The 18,588-nt window shown below is 46.0% G+C and overlaps 1 protein-coding gene across 1 annotated transcript in view; it reads left to right on the forward strand.

Annotated features, from left to right (window-relative positions):
- Positions 1 to 18,588, forward strand: part of LOC128423941 (probable acyl-CoA dehydrogenase 6) — a 54,510-nt gene that overhangs the window by 24,442 nt on the left and 11,480 nt on the right. Inside the window, exons 3-5 of the mRNA XM_053409575.1 lie at positions 8,786 to 8,915; positions 15,590 to 15,696; positions 16,622 to 16,789. Coding sequence (XP_053265550.1) covers positions 8,786 to 8,915; positions 15,590 to 15,696; positions 16,622 to 16,789 — 405 coding nt within the window. The remainder of the gene's footprint in view (positions 1 to 8,785; positions 8,916 to 15,589; positions 15,697 to 16,621; positions 16,790 to 18,588) is intronic.

The raw sequence follows: 18,588 nt of genomic DNA on the forward strand, positions 1-18,588 counted from the left end.
CCCCTACTCCTGCTCCAAAATTTTGCACAAGGGAGGCAACGGCAGAAAGGGAGAGGAATGGATGCAGGGGTAAATTGTAGAAAATGTGTTGGGCTAGCAGGCAGGTGGGCATGAAGATCACGTTTGCCAAGTAGTCCTGGAAATAGCCTGATAATGGAAGTGTCAGAATAGATTAGCTTTCTCATTGTGCTTTATCTCTGGTCTGGAATATGATGATGATGATGATGATGATGATGAATCCCTCAAGGCAAGTCTGTATGATTATATCCCCACTCACTGCAGAAAGGGATATTGAAGCTGAGGGAGAAGAATGTGCTTAAGTCCATCGGGTGAGGTCATGGCTGAGGTGACATTTGAATCAGGAGGTTACAGATGTATAGCTCCCTTAACCACAGTGCTACACCAGCTTGTGTCTGAACAGCCTGTACTGCAGGGGAACTGCTAATGCCCTTTGTGGAATTATCATTTTCTAGGATGTTCAACTAGGCAAAGTGCTGGTTACACTTACAAATTTTGTGTTCTGACATCTCCGACTGGGGTGCTGCTGTTGTTTCTGTTGGTCTGTGTATCTTAGTTTTGAATCTTGTGATTTATGTGGAAATTGTTCAGTATTTTTTTATTGTTTTATTTATTGTTTATGACTACTTTTGTTATGTTATACCTTGGGTTACAGACACTTCAGGTTACAGACTCCACTAACCCAGAAATAGTACCTTGGGTTAAGAACTTTGCTGCAGGACAAGAACAGAAATCGTGTGGCGGCAGCGGGAGGCCCCATTAGCTAAATTGGTACCTCAGGTTAAGAACAGTTTCAGGTTAAGAACGGACCTCCAGAATGAATAAAGTTCTTAACCTGAGGTACCACTGTAGTTGTGCCTCTTCTTCATGTTGCAAGCTGCCTTGAGCATAGTTTGAACTGCGGAAATGAGGCATACACATAAAACTTATGTGTGCATGTGTTAAGGGAGAAGAGTTTTTTCGTAGTTTTTTTATGGTTTCTAGTGGGGTAGCTATGTCTCGTCCAGCAAAAAACAATGAAAGCCTTATAGAACATTAAAGACTAACAGATTTATTATGGTTTAAGCTTTCGTGAACAGCAAAAACCACTGAATCACAATACATCAGTATGTTTAATGCTCATATTTGCGAGAGGACAGCAATCTCCTCTGCCCCCTTGAGTGTTTTTCTATAGCTGGTAAAATGTGGCAGATCAAATCTTTTCACAAAAGTGCCTTTCCTCATTGTTCTGGACTCTGAGAGATGATTGTCAGGTTTCGAGTAATGTTGGCATTTGCATATGAAAAGCAGCTTGAAGTCAGCTTATTATGCATTTAAATTGTTGCTTCTAAATTTTACATTTTATTAACTTAAAAACTTTTCCTCTCCCCTGCAGCCCCCTTCCCTCATTACAATAAGTCCCCAAGTTCTCCAGAGCAGATTTTTGCAGGGTACAAGAATAGCAAACTGACAAAAGTAACTCCTTCCACCTCTATTGGCAGGAACGCCCCTTGAGTGGAATTCTTCTGAATCTGAATCTAAGCCAATTAATACCACACTCTGTGGAGCCCAGTGGGTATAGCCATTGCTAGTCATACTCGGAGTAGACCCATTGAAATGAATGGGTATGGCTAAATTAAAAGGTAAAGGGACCCCTGACCATTAGGTCCAGTCGTGACCGACTCTGGGGTTGCGCGCTCATCTCGCTCTATAGGCCGAGGGAGCCGACGTTTGTCCGCAGACAGCTTCTGGGTCATGTGGCCAGCATGACTAAGCTGCCTCTGGTGAACCAGAGCAGCACACGGAAATGCCGTTTACCTTCCCACCAGAGCGGTTCCTATTTATCTACTTGCACTTTGACGTGCTTCCGAACTGCTAGGTTGGCAGGAGCTGGAACCGAGCAACGGGAGCTGACCCCATTGCGGGGATTCGAACCGCCAACCTTCTGATCGGCAAGACCTAGGCTCTGTCCTAGGCTAGCCACAGCGCCACCCGCATCCTACTCGGAGTAGACCCATTGAAATTAATGGGCATGGCTAAGTTAGGCTGATGAATTTTAATGGGCCAATTCTGAGCAGAAATTCCGTAGATGCAACTCCAGGTTTCCTTCTTTTCAAGAGGGCTGCATCATTACCAACTGTAGGCACCAGATTTGGTGTAACTTTCGAGGTCCTTTTCTAGAATTTGAGCTTTGAAGAAACATACTTATGTCTGAGCTTGGTCAGTGCTGTGTAATGGTCCCCCTTAACTGTACATAGAGCTGGTATGTACTCTGTAGTTTGCCCTGGTGGAGACTTAATTTCTTTTCCGACAGATGTCCCAGAGGAGCAAACTCTGACCCAGTGGAGCAAGTCAAGAACCTGACTTCTTTCAGCCCAGACTAATGAAATAAGTCCCATTTAGAGAAGCATTAACATCAACTTAAAACCATGCTATCAGCAAAACAACGCTGGATAAATCCTAGCCCATGATTTCTGGTATATTTCCGTAATTGAACAAATGCCATTTGCTTCAAAATATGAGGGCTTTATGAGTTTTTCTTAATGTCAATTGCTAAAAATCCTTTTAGGCTGTACATATATAACTTCAGACAAAAAAGCATGAATTAGGAAGTTTATTCCCGGTGATGGAAATGGGAGGAATAACCTTTAAGAAGAGAATTTAGAAGATGCTTTCTACCAATGTATGTGTCAGGGAACTGCCATCTGAGACTAAGGAGGTGAAAGGGCTCATGGAGGGTGAGAGAGACCATTCAGCGGAGGAGGGGACCAGCAGGGGGAGAAGTGGAGTTCCAAGGGAAAGTGAGTCGGAGGGAGGGCTCAGAGACACTTCAAGCGGGAGCAGCGGGGAGATTTCAGGACCTCCTGTAGGGACACCCACTCCTCGGCGGAAACTGTCACGCCGAGAGTCCAGAAGACGCGTTTCCGTTAAGGAGCTTTTATGCTGGAAGAAGTTCCGTAAACGCCCACTGTCCGATTCAACGAGCGATTGATGGAGTCATGTTTAAGGAGCTCCATCACAGACAGAGGTTTGGGGACTTAGCCAAACTCTGAGGGATTAGGATTTTACGCACAAGCAGCTCATCATCCCATCACAGCAATCGGACAGTCCCTGAAAGCAGCTTGTGCAGAGAGGCATCATGAGTAACCCAGCCGGAGCCGGAGGAGCAGCAGGAGCTGGAGAGGGTCCAAGCCTGGAAGAAAGGTACAGAGTGTTGGAACTCCAGCTAGCAATGCAAACGGCGAGGCTAGAAGAAAGGAGGGCGCAGGATGCAGAAAAGGCAAAAGGCGCTACACTAGCAAGAAAGATGCCAGGAATGGTGCAGAAGTTTGGGGGGGACCCCAGGAACTACCAAGCCTTTAGGACAGAGATGCAGTATGCTCTTGAACTGCAGTTTAATGACTTTCCCGACGAGGCATCGAGAGTGGCGTTTGTGATTGGCCATCTCGAAGGAGGGGCGAGAGATTGGGTCAGACCCCTGATGGCAGGGAATAGTGACATGCTGAAGGACGCGAGGAAGTTTTTTCACGCCATGGATTTGATGTTTTCCAGCGAGATTGAACAGGGGCTGGTGCGCAGACAATTGATGGCGTGCAAACAGGGGAGTCGATCGGTTCGTGAGTACTGGACTGAGTTTACAATGTTGATACATAGATTGGGGTGGGACCTTTCGGCGGAACCCATTCAAATGCTCTTTGAAGAGGGGCTTTCTTCGGCGGTGAAAGATGAACTTTCCCGGGCGCCCAGGGCGGAGTCTATGGACCAGCTGACCAAATCAGCGCTGACCATTGGAGCACGCCAGGAGGCAAGAGCCTTGGAGAAGCGGGAGGGGAAAGGAGAGCGTTGGAGGGATTTCCGCATTCCAGAGATTCCAGAACCAAGTTTCCCGCCAGGAGAGCCGATGGAAGTTGGAACAGCGCGCGCGCGCGCAGTTTCAAATCCCAGTGAAGGGAGGAAGAAGGAGGGAAAGAGCGCCAAGAAATGTTATCTCTGCCAGCAGCCAGGTCACTTTGCCAGAGTCTGCCCGCAAAGAAAGGAATGGCAAGGGATGGCTGGAGCTGTTGGGGGGAAGGAGGAGGAAGTCCAGGAGCCAGTAAAAGCCAACGCCTGTCTGCCTCTGTCAGGGCACTGCAGACAGGCCAAGGAGCAGTAAAAGTGCCCACTCCGGAACCTCCAAGACCAGCCCTAGTAATAGAGGTGTTGCTAGAGCTGGCAAACGGATACCCACTAAAGACTAAGGCGCTGCTGGACTCAGGCAGCTCCTGTAATTTTATGAGCAAGGAGTTTGCAGCTGAACACCAGATACAGACACTCCCTTTAAGCAACCCCCTGCAGGTCACCACGATCGATGGGAGGGAGCTGCTGGGAGGAGAAGTCAGCCTACAAACCGTCCCAATGGTTATGAGGGTGGCCAGGCACACTGAGAGGATAGCGTTCAATGTAGCCACCCTGGGAGGGGCTCCAGTCATTTTGGGAATGAGCTGGCTAGCGTTGCATGACCCGCTAGTGGGCTGGCATCAGAGAGTGGTCTCCTTTAGGTCAGCACATTGTCTGGAACACTGCAGAGAGGGAAAGGTGCCAGAAGGGGCAAAAGCCTCTCTAGCAGGGACGGAAGTGGCGGACAAAGGGAAGGTGCCCAAACAATACGCTGACCTGAGCAAGGTCTTCAGTGAAAGGGAAGCAGATAAATTACCACCGCACAGAGACTTTGACTGCCAAATTAATCTGGTCCCTGGGGCCCAGCTCCCCGTGGGCAAGCTGTACGCCATGTCAGACAGGGAAATGCAGGAGTTAAGGGAGTTTATTGATAAAAACCTGAAGAGGGGCTTCATCAGAGAGTCCAGAGCGGTGGGGGGGAGCCCAGTGTTTTTTGTGGACAAAAAAAACACGGATAAACCGAGATTGGTCGTGGACTACCGGCGGCTAAATGCCGTGTCAGAACCAGTGACTTTCCCCATGCCCAGGATTGATGACATTTTGACCAGGGTGAGGAAGGGAAAGATATTCACGAAACTGGACCTGAGAGGAGCATACAACCTGATACGAATAAAGAAGGGGGATGAATGGAAAACCACCATGTTCACCCCTTTGGGGGCGTTTGAATATCTCGTTATGCCATTCGGATTACAATCAGGCTCCGCCTGTTTTCAATCGCTCATGAACCACGTACTGGGACCTTTGCTCTACAAGAATTGCGTGGCCTTCCTCGATGACGTGCTGATATATTCAGAGAATGAGGAGCAGCATGTAAAGGATGTCAGGGAAGTGCTGAGCCAGCTGCAAGCAAACCAGTTGTGGGTGAAATTGGAGAAGTGTCAGTTCCACACCAAGGAGGTGGAATTCCTGGGGTACCGCTTATCAGACAAGGGATTAGCCATGGATCCAGGGAAGGTCCAGGCGGTGCTGGAATGGAAGACACCGAAAACGAAAAAAGATGTGCAAAGGTTCTTAGGGTTTGGGAACTTTTACCGTAAATTCATCAAGAACTTTGCCCACTTAACGGCTCCCATCACGGACTGTCTAAGCAGCAAGAAGAAATTCGTTTGGACGGCGGAGGCGGAGCATGCTTTTGAGGAATTGAAAAGGGCATTCGCTTCGGAAGAACAGCTCCTGCATGTGGATTTACAAAAACCCATGAGAGTGGAAACTGATGCCTCAGACCGGGCGGTGGGGGCGGTGCTGCTTCAGCCAGGGAGCAATAAGTCGGAATGGAGACCGTGTGCCTTCTTTTCGCGTAAGCTGAACAAATCCGAGAGGAACTACACGGTATATGACCGAGAACTACTCGCCATTCACGAAGCGTTCCGGAGATGGAGACACTTACTAATTGGCGCACAACATAAGGTGCAAGTGTGTACGGACCACAAGAATTTGGAGTATTGGAGAACGGCACGGGTGCTCAACCAACGACAAGTGAGATGGGCCCAGGAGTTCTCCAAATTCCATTTTGAAATTTGCTATGTGCCAGGTCCAGAAAACATCAGAGCGGACGCTCTCTCTCGCAAACCTGAATATTTGGAGGGGGAGGGAGCGCCGGAAGAGAGACATATTATCCCAGAGGACCACTGGGTGTGTGGTGCGGCCTGGGTGGGGCAAAGAGAACTGGTAGAGGGAACGGTAAATGATGAGTATGCCCAGGACAAGCTCAGAGGTCTAAGGAGAGAGGGAGAAGACCCCGGGGGTTTTGAAGAAAGAAACGGGGCATTGTATTACAGAGGGGCGCTATATATACCCGAAGGGGAATTGAGGGGGAGAGTACTCAAACAGCTGCACGACAATCCCACAGCGGGGCATTTTGGGCAACACAAGACCATGTGGTTGGTGACCAGGGAGTTTTGGTGGCCCAAGGTGAGGGAGGATGTACGGGAGTATGTGAGAAGGTGTGACCAATGCCAGAGAGCCAAAGGAGAAAGGCGGGCACCAGCGGGGTTATTAGAACCGTTACCCACACCAGAACGACCGTGGGAGGCGGTGTCGATAGATTTTATGACTGATCTGCCCAAATCCCAGGGGAAAACCGCCATACTAGTCGTAGTAGACCTGTTAACTAAGATGGGTCACTTTGTAGCTTGCTCACATGCAGTCACGGCGGAAGAAACAGCGAAATTGTTTGTAGAACATATTTTCAGACTGCATGGCGCCCCCTTGAGGGTGGCTTCCGACAGAGGGAAACAGTTCACGTCCAGATTCTGGAGGAAACTTATGAGCTTATTGCACGTAGAGGTCAACTTTTCGACTGCCAGGCACCCTGAGACCAATGGGCAGGCGGAGAGAGCAAACGGTATTCTCCAACAATACCTGAGGTGTTATGTCAATGACAGAGAGAACGATTGGGTCGAAAAGTTGGCACTAGCGGAATTTGCTTACAATAATGCTGAGAATGTGTCCACCGGGATGAGCCCCTTTTTGGCTAATTATGGGTGCCACCCCAGGGCGTTTCCAGGGGAAAGAGGGGAAAGATGGAGTGTTCCGGCCGCGGAACTTTTTGTAGAAGAAATGGAAGCGATCCATCGTCAACTCCAACTCAACTTAGAAAGGGCCAAGGAAGAATATAAGAGGCAGGCAGACAAGAGCAGAAGGGAAGGTGAAACAATTAGGGTGGGGAGTCGGGTCTGGCTATCAACCCAAGGGTTGCCGTTCAAGGGGGGTTGCAAGAAATTGAGACCCAAAAGATTGGGACCATTTGAGGTCATCCAACAGGTCAACCCAGTGGCGTTCAGACTCCGGTTACCGAACCACATGAAACTGCACCCAGTATTCCACAGGTCATTACTGTCACCATACAGGGGGGAAGGTGAAGGGGTATCCACACGGGGGCCAGCCATAGAAGAAAGGGAAAGCCGCAACCATGTGGCGGAAATCATCGACTCCAGGTGGAAGGGTAATCAGGTGGAGTATTTGGTCGCGTGGGAAGGGGAACCGGAGTCGGAAAACACCTGGGTGAAGGCAGAGGAGGTCCGTGACGAGATCTTGATCGAAACGTTCCACCAAAGGTTCCCCAGGAAACCTCAGCCAGTAGCGAGGTTGCGGAGGGAGTACTTTGGCACCACCGACGATGAGGAGGAACTGGAGGGATTCAGGGAATCGGAGTTGGAAGGAGGAACAGACTCCGATGAGGAGGAGTACTTGGAAACCGGAGACAGCAAAAGGTGGAGGGAAGTGTTCGAAACTTCGGAAGATGAGGGAGGTTCCTTCAGGGGTTTTGCTCCCTCGCCTCCCGCAGAGGAGGGGAGGGAAGGGGGTGAAGGGGGCCCTGGAGGGGAGGTGGATGTCAGGGAACTGCCATCTGAGACTAAGGAGGTGAAAGGGCTCATGGAGGGTGAGAGAGACCATTCAGCGGAGGAGGGGACCAGCAGGGGGAGAAGTGGAGTTCCAAGGGAAAGTGAGTCGGAGGGAGGGCTCAGAGACACTTCAAGCGGGAGCAGCGGGGAGATTTCAGGACCTCCTGTAGGGACACCCACTCCTCGGCGGAAACTGTCACGCCGAGAGTCCAGAAGACGCGTTTCCGTTAAGGAGCTTTTATGCTGGAAGAAGTTCCGTAAACGCCCACTGTCCGATTCAACGAGCGATTGATGGAGTCATGTTTAAGGAGCTCCATCACAGACAGAGGTTTGGGGACTTAGCCAAACTCTGAGGGATTAGGATTTTACGCACAAGCAGCTCATCATCCCATCACAGTATGCATTCTTCTTAATCATGATTTTAAATCGGGTATTAAGCAAGCAGTGCAAACAAGCACCCCTTGAGCACTTAGAGGAGCTGTGAGCTCCTCCCCAGGAGCCCGCATGTTTCTGCAGTCCCAGTAAACTATAGTTTGGCTTTACAAGATGTACAAACAGTATAGCACTTGATTCCTCACATATTTCAGATATTTTGGACTACAGACCATGACAATTTCTCATGCTGGCTGGGGCTGAAGGTCGTTGGAATGCAAAATATCAGGTCAGAGAAAGGTGCATTATAGTATACTGGTAGCTTCGCCAGCATTGATCGGGAATTCTTAGAAAGCAAAAAATCAGTTTTGAAAAATTCAGTTTACAATCTTGATTTAAAACGACATCCAGTTGTATCCAAGCATAGATGAAAACCTACTCTTTTCTGTGAGGGACCATCCTTCAAAAATTAGGTTACGATAGCTTAAGAGGTATCCAAATGCATAGTGAACAACCAATTTTCCATAATATAGAGTAAGTGATGGTAGGAGCAACAACAACAACAACAACAACAACAAATTTGATTGAATACCATTTTATAATTCTTAAGAAGAAAATTCCCTTTCTTATAACAGAATATGGCGGCCTTGGCCTGGACTTCTCATACAGTATTGCAGTGGCTGAAGAACTGGGAAATATTCGCTGTGCAGGGGTTCCCATGGCGATTGGAGTACAAGCTGACATGGCGACACCTGCCCTTGCAAGGTAGATTTCCCAAGAAAACTCATTGGCTCTTGCTCTTGACTTTAAAGGGTTTGTTCTTCAGGGGGCAGTGAGGTTTTTTTTTACAAAAGCAGAAAGAGAGCTACAGCTTTCAATCTAGCTCTGCATAATGAAGGAAGGCAAAAATGGAAGATTTTAAATGTGACATATGTTTCACCCAAAGTGAAACATAAAATACCACAAAGGAAAAAGAATAGCTCACACAGATTTTAATGAAAAGCTATATTCTTGTTGGAGGATTTGTTTAAATGCTTCATTTGGTTGTTTCAATTATTGTGAATCGCCCTGGGATCAATTAACAAAAGGCAATCTAGGAAATCCCACAAATAAATAAATAGGGTAACTATTAACTCGCCTGGTATGTGTTTACTTTTATGTATTCACCACAATTCAGCAAAGATCTGCAATAAATGGTAAGGTCCTGATTTAATTTGTTTGCTACTAATTTCAAGAAAGCTGCTATTATTTTGGTGCAAAGGCAAAATGAGGCTATAGCAAGAGGGTTTTCTTTCTTTCTTTTTTTAAATCAATATTTATTTATTTGAATTAAAAAATATCAAAACGCAACGACATTTACTACAGACACAAAACGAGAAAATAAAAAAGAAAGAATATAAGAGAGCAAAAGAGAATGAAAAAACAAAAAAAACCCCATAATAACCCATTTCATATATGTAATTGCCATATCTTTTTTGTGAGTTTGTAAATATGCAAGAGGTTTTTTCCAGATAGTTTGTGAGATATAAGCACATATTTCAACACTAAATAAAATAGATGCGCTAACCCCAAAACATTATTGTTATCATCAACTTCATCACCACCTTGACATCCAGTTTGGTCTCTAGCTGCAGTGCATAGCTTGGGAGTGGGAAAGTGCCTTCCTATCTATCTTGTGGTGTAACCGTATCTAAGGAGGCTGTTGACTCTTAGTACCTGGATAACAGATCAGCATCTCACTGTCAAGTTTTCCCACATGTGTTCACATTGTCAAGCTGGCTCACCGCCTGACTGATGGCCCCTCCAGCTGCCTCTGTGAACATCGTATGGGGCAAGGTGTGCACTCTGCCCCAATTTCCCATCTGTAATATGGGAACTGCCATATGACCTACTTAGCAGTTCTTTTGAAGGCAAATGCTGTGAAGATCAAAGACCACTCTGCAAATTAGAAGGTAAGGTAACATAGAAAAACCTATTAGTAGAAATGGTTCTGTACACCTGAGCCTGCATATTATCGCAGCTCACCAGCACCCACCACTTCGGCAGGTCGATAATCGCTCTAGTTTATCAAAGCTGCTGGTTATCTTCTTTGGGAGTTCAGGAAATAGAAGCCATGTTACATGTTTTTTTTCCACTGCAGTACCATTACTATTGCAGGACACGGGTGGCGCTGTGGGTTAAAGCCTCAGTGCCTAGGACTTGCCGTTCGAAAGGTCGGCGGTTCAAATCCCCGTGGCGGGGTGTGCTCCCGTTGCTCGGTCCCAGCGCCTGCCAACCTAGCAGTTCGAAAGCACCTTCGGGTGCAAATAGATAAATAGGGACCGCTTACCAGCGGGAAGGTAAACGGCGTTCTGTGTGCTGCGCTGGCTCGCCAGATGCAGCTTTGTCACGCTGGCCACGTGACCCGGAAGTGTCTGCGGACAGCGCTGGCTCCCGGCCTATAGAGTGAGATGAGCGCACAACCCTAGAGTCTGGCAAGACTGGCCCGTACGGGCAGGGGTACCTTTACCTTTACCTTACCATTACTATTGCCGATGAGATGAGCCTCAAGGTAGAAAAAAAAAAGTAAATAAACTCTCAGCAGGTAATATTGCCACCCAACTCGATACGAGACAAGAACAAGATTGGACAGTTAATTTGCAAGAAGATGGATGGAAGTAATTCAGGATGAGAGAATCATAGGAGCATCAACAATTTAACATGTAGACACCAGAGTTGAAAATACCATGAAAGAAAATCTCAAAGGGGTTTTTATCACCTGTCTTAAAAACTTGTGTATGTAGACACTGTTGAAAAGTTCTCTCTGTCCACACCATTCATAATTTTTATGCCTGTCATGTCTCCATCACCATTGCTCAGTTTCCCCCCTAAACTAATAAGTCAAAAATGTTGCTTGCTCCAGCCACGGGGTCATTTTGGTTGCCCTTTTGTGCACCTTTTCCAGCAAAACAGTATCCTTCTGAAATAGAACAGCTTTAACCTGACACCTGAAACCTACCAGCGATGGTGCCTGCTGGATTTCTAATAGAAGGGAGTTCCATGGAGTTGGGCCCACAGCACTCAAGGCATGGCTCCTTGTTGACACAAGTCATGCTTCTGGACTACAGAGGACCCACTAATAATGTTCTCCCAAATGTTCTCAGTAATTTACTTGGACATATGGGGTAAGGTGGTCATTAAAAGCACTACAGACCAAATCTTCTAGAGCAAAGCTAAGGGTAGCCTGACATACAGCATGTTGTCGTAATCCAGACTTGAGGTTACCAATGCATGGGCTACATCAGTGGCCACAGCTGAAGTGGATCAATGGCGTCCCTAACCTCTGAGACAACCTGTTTATGCTTTCTTGGTGGGGCAGAGATTGCCTTCTGTTGTGTTGTCAACTATCAAGGAAGCCTGTGGATTGAGATTTAAGCACATGTAGGCTCATTATCATTAATTACTGTTGGCCTTGCACACAATCATCTTAAGGCAGTGTACAATTAAAACAGCAAATGGTATTACAAAACAACAACAACCAGCTGGTACGTTTAAAATAAAACTAAAACAATACAGGATAGAGACCTGTGGCAGAGACCCATTCACCCAGCTGGAAAAGCCTGTTGGGACGAGAAATGTCTTCAGCTGCTTCCAGAAAGTGGAGATAATGGGTGCCTGTCATATTTTGACAGAAACGTTATTCTACAGTACAGGGGCAGTCATACTGAAAGTCCTGCTCTGAGTTACTGGACCACAGGCTTCTGAGATTTGTGAAACTTGCCAAAGAAGCTTTCCTTTGGGTTTAAGGGTTTAAGACCATCGGGTTTAAGGTAGTATCTCAAGTCACCTGGTCCTGAGCTGTAGATTTTAGTACCAACACCTTGGACTTGACCCAGTAGCAAATCGGCAGCCAGTGAATATCCTGCAATCAATACGTTATATGCTGGTGGTAATTTGTCCCCACAAGCAACCTAGCCTCCATGTTCTGCACCACCTGTAGCCTCAGGACCAACCCCAAGGGTGGCCCCACAAAAAGTCCTTTGCAGTAATCCAACCGTGTGGTTAAAGTTGAATTTGGAATTGGTCAAGTCCAGGTGTAAAATGCATTTTGCTTGTCTTCCCACCTCTACTCCTTTCTGAATTAACACCCCTGTTCTTGAATTTATCCAGACAAGTTAGAAATGTGAACATTCTTTGTTCGATATGAAGGCTTCCCCCAGAGAGATCTTTCCAGCAAGCATTTTCTTTTTCCTTTTAAACGTGTGGTATAAACCCCCTGGCAATATGCGGGTTGCCATAATTTCACATATCGATTGCTTCCTCCCAAACTCTGGCCCATTTATTGTACTGCAGAGGATAAAAATGGCAGCTTGATGCAATAAGACTGTGGAAAGAATTCCCCAGAACAGGCTTTTATTATATTTAATTCTTCCCTGTGGTTTTTAAACAAATCAATAAATAGCTGACACATGGCTTCATCCCCCCCCCCACAGTGTTTTGGCTTACGTTTGCTGTGTTTTTTCAACACCATGTGGCAATGACAGCCTCTGGGATACTAATCACATCCATTTACAAGCTACACAAATGTCTCATGAAAATTGCAAGAATATACTGCACGAAAAGAGATGGGAGGAGGCAGGGAAGGGACACATTGGTTGAGAACTGAATACAACAGGCACGTCCAACTTCCAAGAGACTGGTCTACTCCCACTATAAATAAACTGGCAGTGATCTGCCTATTGGATTGACCACAGTTAGTTGCTGAGTTTTTTTGGGGTGGGGAATGACCAGAGTTGATGAGCTTATTGGGGAGGAATGACCAGAGTTGTTGAGCATTTTGGGGGGAGGCTTCACCAAAGTTTGACCATGATCGACCACAGACACCCTGCGATTGACCGGTAGGTAGATCGCGATTGACCTGTTGGACATGCCTGGAATACAAGAATCTTTGCAGCAGAAATTGCAGGCACTGTTGGCAGAAGAGCGACATGAGAAATTCTGATTATATTGGGAGTCCTTCATAATAAACCCTAAACCACTTACCCTGATACTTATTTTCCAAAGGAATTGCAGGAGGTCAAATGGACCGCTTAGCCTTCCTTCTAATAACAAACTCCAGGGGCAACGGAAGTGCAGCCCATAGCAAAAGGGTGGCACCGCCATGCTTAAGGGAACACTGAGGTTTGAGGAAGTAATTTTTGAATAAAACTTCTAAAGCAGGAGTGGAGAGTCTGCAGTCCACAAGCCAGCTTTGGCCTGTCACAGGTCCCAGCTTGGCCCATAAGGTTGTTTCCCCCAACCACGGCCACTTTCCCCATACCTGATGGCAGGTGGGGCAGGTGGAGATGCAGCTGAATCAGCAGCTTATCTGAGTTCACTGCAGGGAACTTGATCACACACTCAATCCCTGCAGAAAGTCATCCCCCATTCTTCAAAACTCACACTTCTCCAGATATTGCAATGCATTTCTTCAACTATGTAACGCGTACATGTGTGAAGATTCACATACTGTACACAACAGCATACCAAAAAAATCTGTGACATTGAGGATGTTTGCTTAGCAAAAACACGTATAGAGCAAAAATTGGTTCCAGAAATGTGTCTTATTAGGAGACTTTTTCAAGAGGACTGTTTCATTTATTATTATTATTATTATTATTATTATTATTATTATTATTATTATTGCAAACTGATGTGGAGAACCAAACTTAAGAATGGAAAAACAAGAAACGGAGAGAAACAGAAATGGATATATTCAACCCTCCCTAAGCATGTGACTCTCAAGATTGACTCTTTTCAGTATTGCTGCTGCTCAGTCTTGGGTTATCAGCTGTTCGATGCCCTTCTGTGCAGATCCGCTGCACCACTTGTGTGTGCCAAGTGCCGCACTCGTCCTGGAAGACCTGCCATTTCCTTTGAAGTGGGTCATTTGACGTGGCGCTTAGAAAGACGCGAGCGTAGGTTGGTTTAATGAAATGTGGAATGTGAAAGAACTCACCTGCAGCTGTTCCTACTTGAAGCTACAATTCCCCCCCACACACACTGATGGTATGTCATAAAGTGTCAGTCCTAATTAGAAACTTTCCTCACTCTAGATTTAATTAATTCAGTTGCACGACGCTCCACACGGCTCCTTTTTCCTCCCCTGTGGGATGTGAAAGAAGAAAGAGTACCATCTCGTCTCCCTGCCTCCCTCCTCCATATTAAGAGAAGGGAACAAATGCCCCCCCTCCAGTTAAATCAGAATGAAGTGCAGGCATTTAAGACATGTTTTTGTTCAGTTCAGCAAGACTCCCATCTGCCAGAAAGCATATTGATTGCTCTTTAAGGGGAACTTGGGAAGCATTTTCCTGGGATACACAGGCATCTGCGTGGAAGAAGTGAGTGTGGTAAACATAATAGTGTTCGGATGCCCTTATAAATCTCTTCTTTGTAACTCCATTCAACAGAATTGCATTCACATTTTGTTCTGGAGTTGAAACATCATTTCCACTCATGGATGGTTTGCATGTAGGGCAGGAGCAGGGCTGTGTCGAAGTCTGCACATTTATGCAATTATCTTTACTTATTTATCTGAGCAATTTATAATAAATCTCTAAGTGGTTTACAAAAACACAATACAGAAAAATCAGTTAAATCTATAAAATCAAACTTTAGTTAAAATGCTTGCTTGCCTGCTTGCTTGCTTGCAAAAAAAGAAGAAGTCCACAGTAGACTCTGGAGGTTCAGGAAGGAGGGAAGCCTCTTGTCCCCCAACTGGAAGGGCATTGTGTAAAATTGAGCCCACAACACACAGCTCCTGTTGTATTTGAGCTGTGCATCCAAGTGCCGGGGGGGGGGGAGGCCTCTTAACAGCGACTCCCCCAAAGAACTCAGTGATTGGGCAGGGATATATGGGATTAGCTGGCCATTGCGGTATCCTGGACTCAAATTGTTAAGGGCCTTGTAAATTAATACATGAACGTAGAAGCATTGAGTATGGTCATCGGCAAAGAAACCCCTTTGTGTGAGCAGGTGCTTCTGTATAAGGCAGCTTCCTATGTCCCAATATGTTTGGAGTATTTTGTTTTTGGGTGCTTGCCAGGGACTGCAAAGAAGGAGGGTATTGCAAAAACAGGGCATTTGTCAATTGCCCCAGCAAGCCACCAGTCCATTTGGATTGGTTCTCATTCCTTAGAAGAAGCTGCCTCTTGGTGCCCTTGCCTTACTTGCTTGATAGCCACATTGTAAATCTTATTTTTCTGTGGTTTCTTTTTGTTTCTCCCCTTCTGCAGACATACAAGTTATTTTCATGGCTTCTGTCTCTTTTGAATATGTATTTTGAAAAGACATAAATGAAAGTATTGCTCTCCCGTTCAAAGAAAAAAATGGGGGGGGGGGAGAGGAATATTGTAATGCCACTTGCATTCAGAAATCTTCAGAATTGTAGCAAACAATGTTCTGAATATTTCACATTGCAGATTTGGATCTGAAGAGCTGAAGAGGGAATTCCTTGCCCCAAGTATAGCTGGAGATGTTGTGGCTTGCTTAGGAGTCAGCGAACCTGGTGCAGGCTCAGATGTTGCAAGTAAGTAAATAGACTAAGTTTAGGATTTTTATAAGATGTGTAAGCTGGTGTTCATTTCATCATGTTTTTGGATCTTGCTTCTCCTCAAAGTTCCTCAGGGTGACACACAATCCCTCTGCCCCGCACAGACAACACAGAAACTTTAATTTTGCGAGATGGTGATTGGCCCAAGATCACCCAGTAAACTGTGTTTACATTCTCAGTTTCACAGATGTGCATGAGATTAAGCTGCTAGTTGCTATGCTATATGGCATGGATGAGTAACCTTGTTTTCTGTCACATTCTCTCCAAGGCAGTCTGTCAAGGGCTGCATGCCACTGATAGGTGGAGCCATACTTAAAGTGGGAGGGACCACTGCTTTCCCCTCCCTCTTCCTCCATGTCTAGCGGCTGCAGTGGGGAGAGCAGATCACTCTTGCCGGAGATGCGACTTACTAGCTTGCAGAGGGCTATTGAAATTACACAAAACTGGGACCTTGGGTATGGAAAGGATTTTCTGCAAGTGGGCTTCCTGAGCTGGTGGCGACAAGGGTTCCTCATCAGGGTTGTGGATCATAATCTTACAGCATTTGGGACATTGCATGCTGTTATGAAAAAGCTTTGCAGAATGGGCTCTTGCGGGGGGAAAGGGCCTAGTGTTTTGCATGATATTGCAATGCAAATGGCAACATGTGGGGCTGCCTCTGAGGTTGGTTCAGAAGCTGTAGTTAGTGCAGAATGCAGTGGCTCAACTCAGCTCACTAGGGCAGACTATAACCATCATGTTACACAACTGCTGAAAGAATTGCACTGGCTGCCAGTTAGCTACTAGGCTAAGTTCCAGTATGCTGGTGCTGTTACACAAAGCCCTGTGCAGCCTGAAAAGATTTTTTATACCCCTTATTTCTGGAACAGGTACACCTAACAACTTCTTTACTTTTGAATAGGCATCAAGACGAAGGCTGTAAGAAAAGGAGACGACTATATTATAAATGGTGGCAAAATGTGGATTACATCTGGTTGTCAGGCAGATTGGATGTGCTTGCTGGCAAACACTAGTGACGGACCACCTCACAGAAACAAATCTCTTCTGTGTCTGCCGATGAAGCTACCTGGTAATAAAACTGGTGTCTTTGTGAGTGTCTGTGAAGGCACGTGAAGGCACATGAAGCCACCAACTTGCTGAAGCTAAGCAGGTCTGGATCTGGCCTGTGCCTGGATGGGTGACTGCCTGGGAACTGCAAGTCTGCTGCCTTCAGTTCCATGATGCAACAAAGGCAGGATGCAAATATAATAAATTATATGGGGAAATGGCAGTAGTACCAAAAATTGGAGAGCAGGAACATCTTCTGTTCTGACCTCCCTAACCTGTCCTTCCATCCTCAAATGAAAACAGTGTTGCCTGGAAATGAGATACTCTCTTAAAGTAATCAATCACATTTGAGAGAGGCTAAATGATATGTCATGGTTTGAAAGTCGCAGGGGGGATGGGTGGGAAATGAGAAATGGGAACGAAAGGAAAGTAAATATTTTATGCATAGTCTCTACCCCTTCCCTCACCCCAAGCAGCGGAAATGTAAAACCATCTTTCTCTTAGATATGTGTTTGATGTGGTAATTTGTAACCTATTGTAGGAATAGATAAGGAACCCACAGATTTCTATTTTCTTTTAAAAAAAAATACTTGTAAAAACACGGCTTGAAACATCCAAACACACTGAACAATACTGCTATCAATCTAGTATGTCTTGGAGAACTGTCACCGGGAGATAGATAGATAGATTTCTTTGCTGTGTAAACTGTTTTTGTTGCTTAACTTCATTAGGTGACCTGGAAACCTGATAGCCAGAATGCCAACTTTCCACCCATGAACTTAAAACAGTTCATGAAAAAGGCTTTACTGCCTTACCTTTTCCCTTTCTGCAACCCCCTCACCTCCCTTCCTGCAAATCTGCTCCTGGGAGTTGGAGGCGGCTTGGGAGTGATGTGGGATATGGTGGTGGTCAGGGCTTCAGGTGGAAAGGCTGTTTGTAGAAATTGCTTCCCCCTGACACAATTTGGGGTCGAAACCAATGAAAATCCAGAGCCATCACCACCTTTCTGTACAAAATATGGTTGAAGCTGGGGTCACTTTAATATGTCCAAAGACATATACAGTGGTACCTCAGGTTACAGACGCTTCAGGTTACAGACTCTGCTAACCCAGAAATAGTACCTTGGGTTAAGAACTTTGCTTCAGGATGAGAACATAAATTGCGCGGCGGCAGCAGGAGGCCCCATTAGCTAAAGTGGTGCTTCAGGTTAAGAACAGTTTCAGGTTAAGAACAGACCTCCAGAACGAATTAAGTTCTTAACCCAACGTACCACTATATGTAGAGTTGAGATTGGCAATGACAATTGAAAAGCACACAGAACTAAAACTTACTTCTTCAGCTCTGCGTACTTTTCATGGGAGAAAGAGACAACCACGCTCAGCATCTCATGATGCTGTGAGGCAGCAAGGGGGATCTCAGAGACTTTGTGGACAACTGGTGAAGGCCTCCAGGTCAACTTAAGGATAAGTAGATAGTTGTGGCCGATTTTGATATGAACAGACCATAGTAGGGTTTCCTGCATCAGAGTCATTATGTTTTCTGCATGGGAAAATTACTGTTCTCCCCCCAGATAAGACTGGAATCTCCATTGTCGGCACTGCCCACAATCGCAGATGAAAATATTTCCATTTATGATTAAAGGACTTTTGTTCCATTAACTGCTCCTTTTCTGTTAAAAGAACAAACCAACGAACTTCTCATGCATCTTCAGGGCTGATCCCTCCCCTCTTCTGCATTGGAGAAGGACAGGTGGGAACTGCAACGAAATGTTGCAGCATGCAGTGCCTCTGTTCAGGGATCCATTAACACTACCACCCTCCC

The sequence above is a fragment of the Podarcis raffonei genome, chromosome 12, assembly GCF_027172205.1.
Source record: "Podarcis raffonei isolate rPodRaf1 chromosome 12, rPodRaf1.pri, whole genome shotgun sequence".
Taxonomy (NCBI): Eukaryota; Metazoa; Chordata; class Lepidosauria; order Squamata; family Lacertidae; genus Podarcis; species Podarcis raffonei.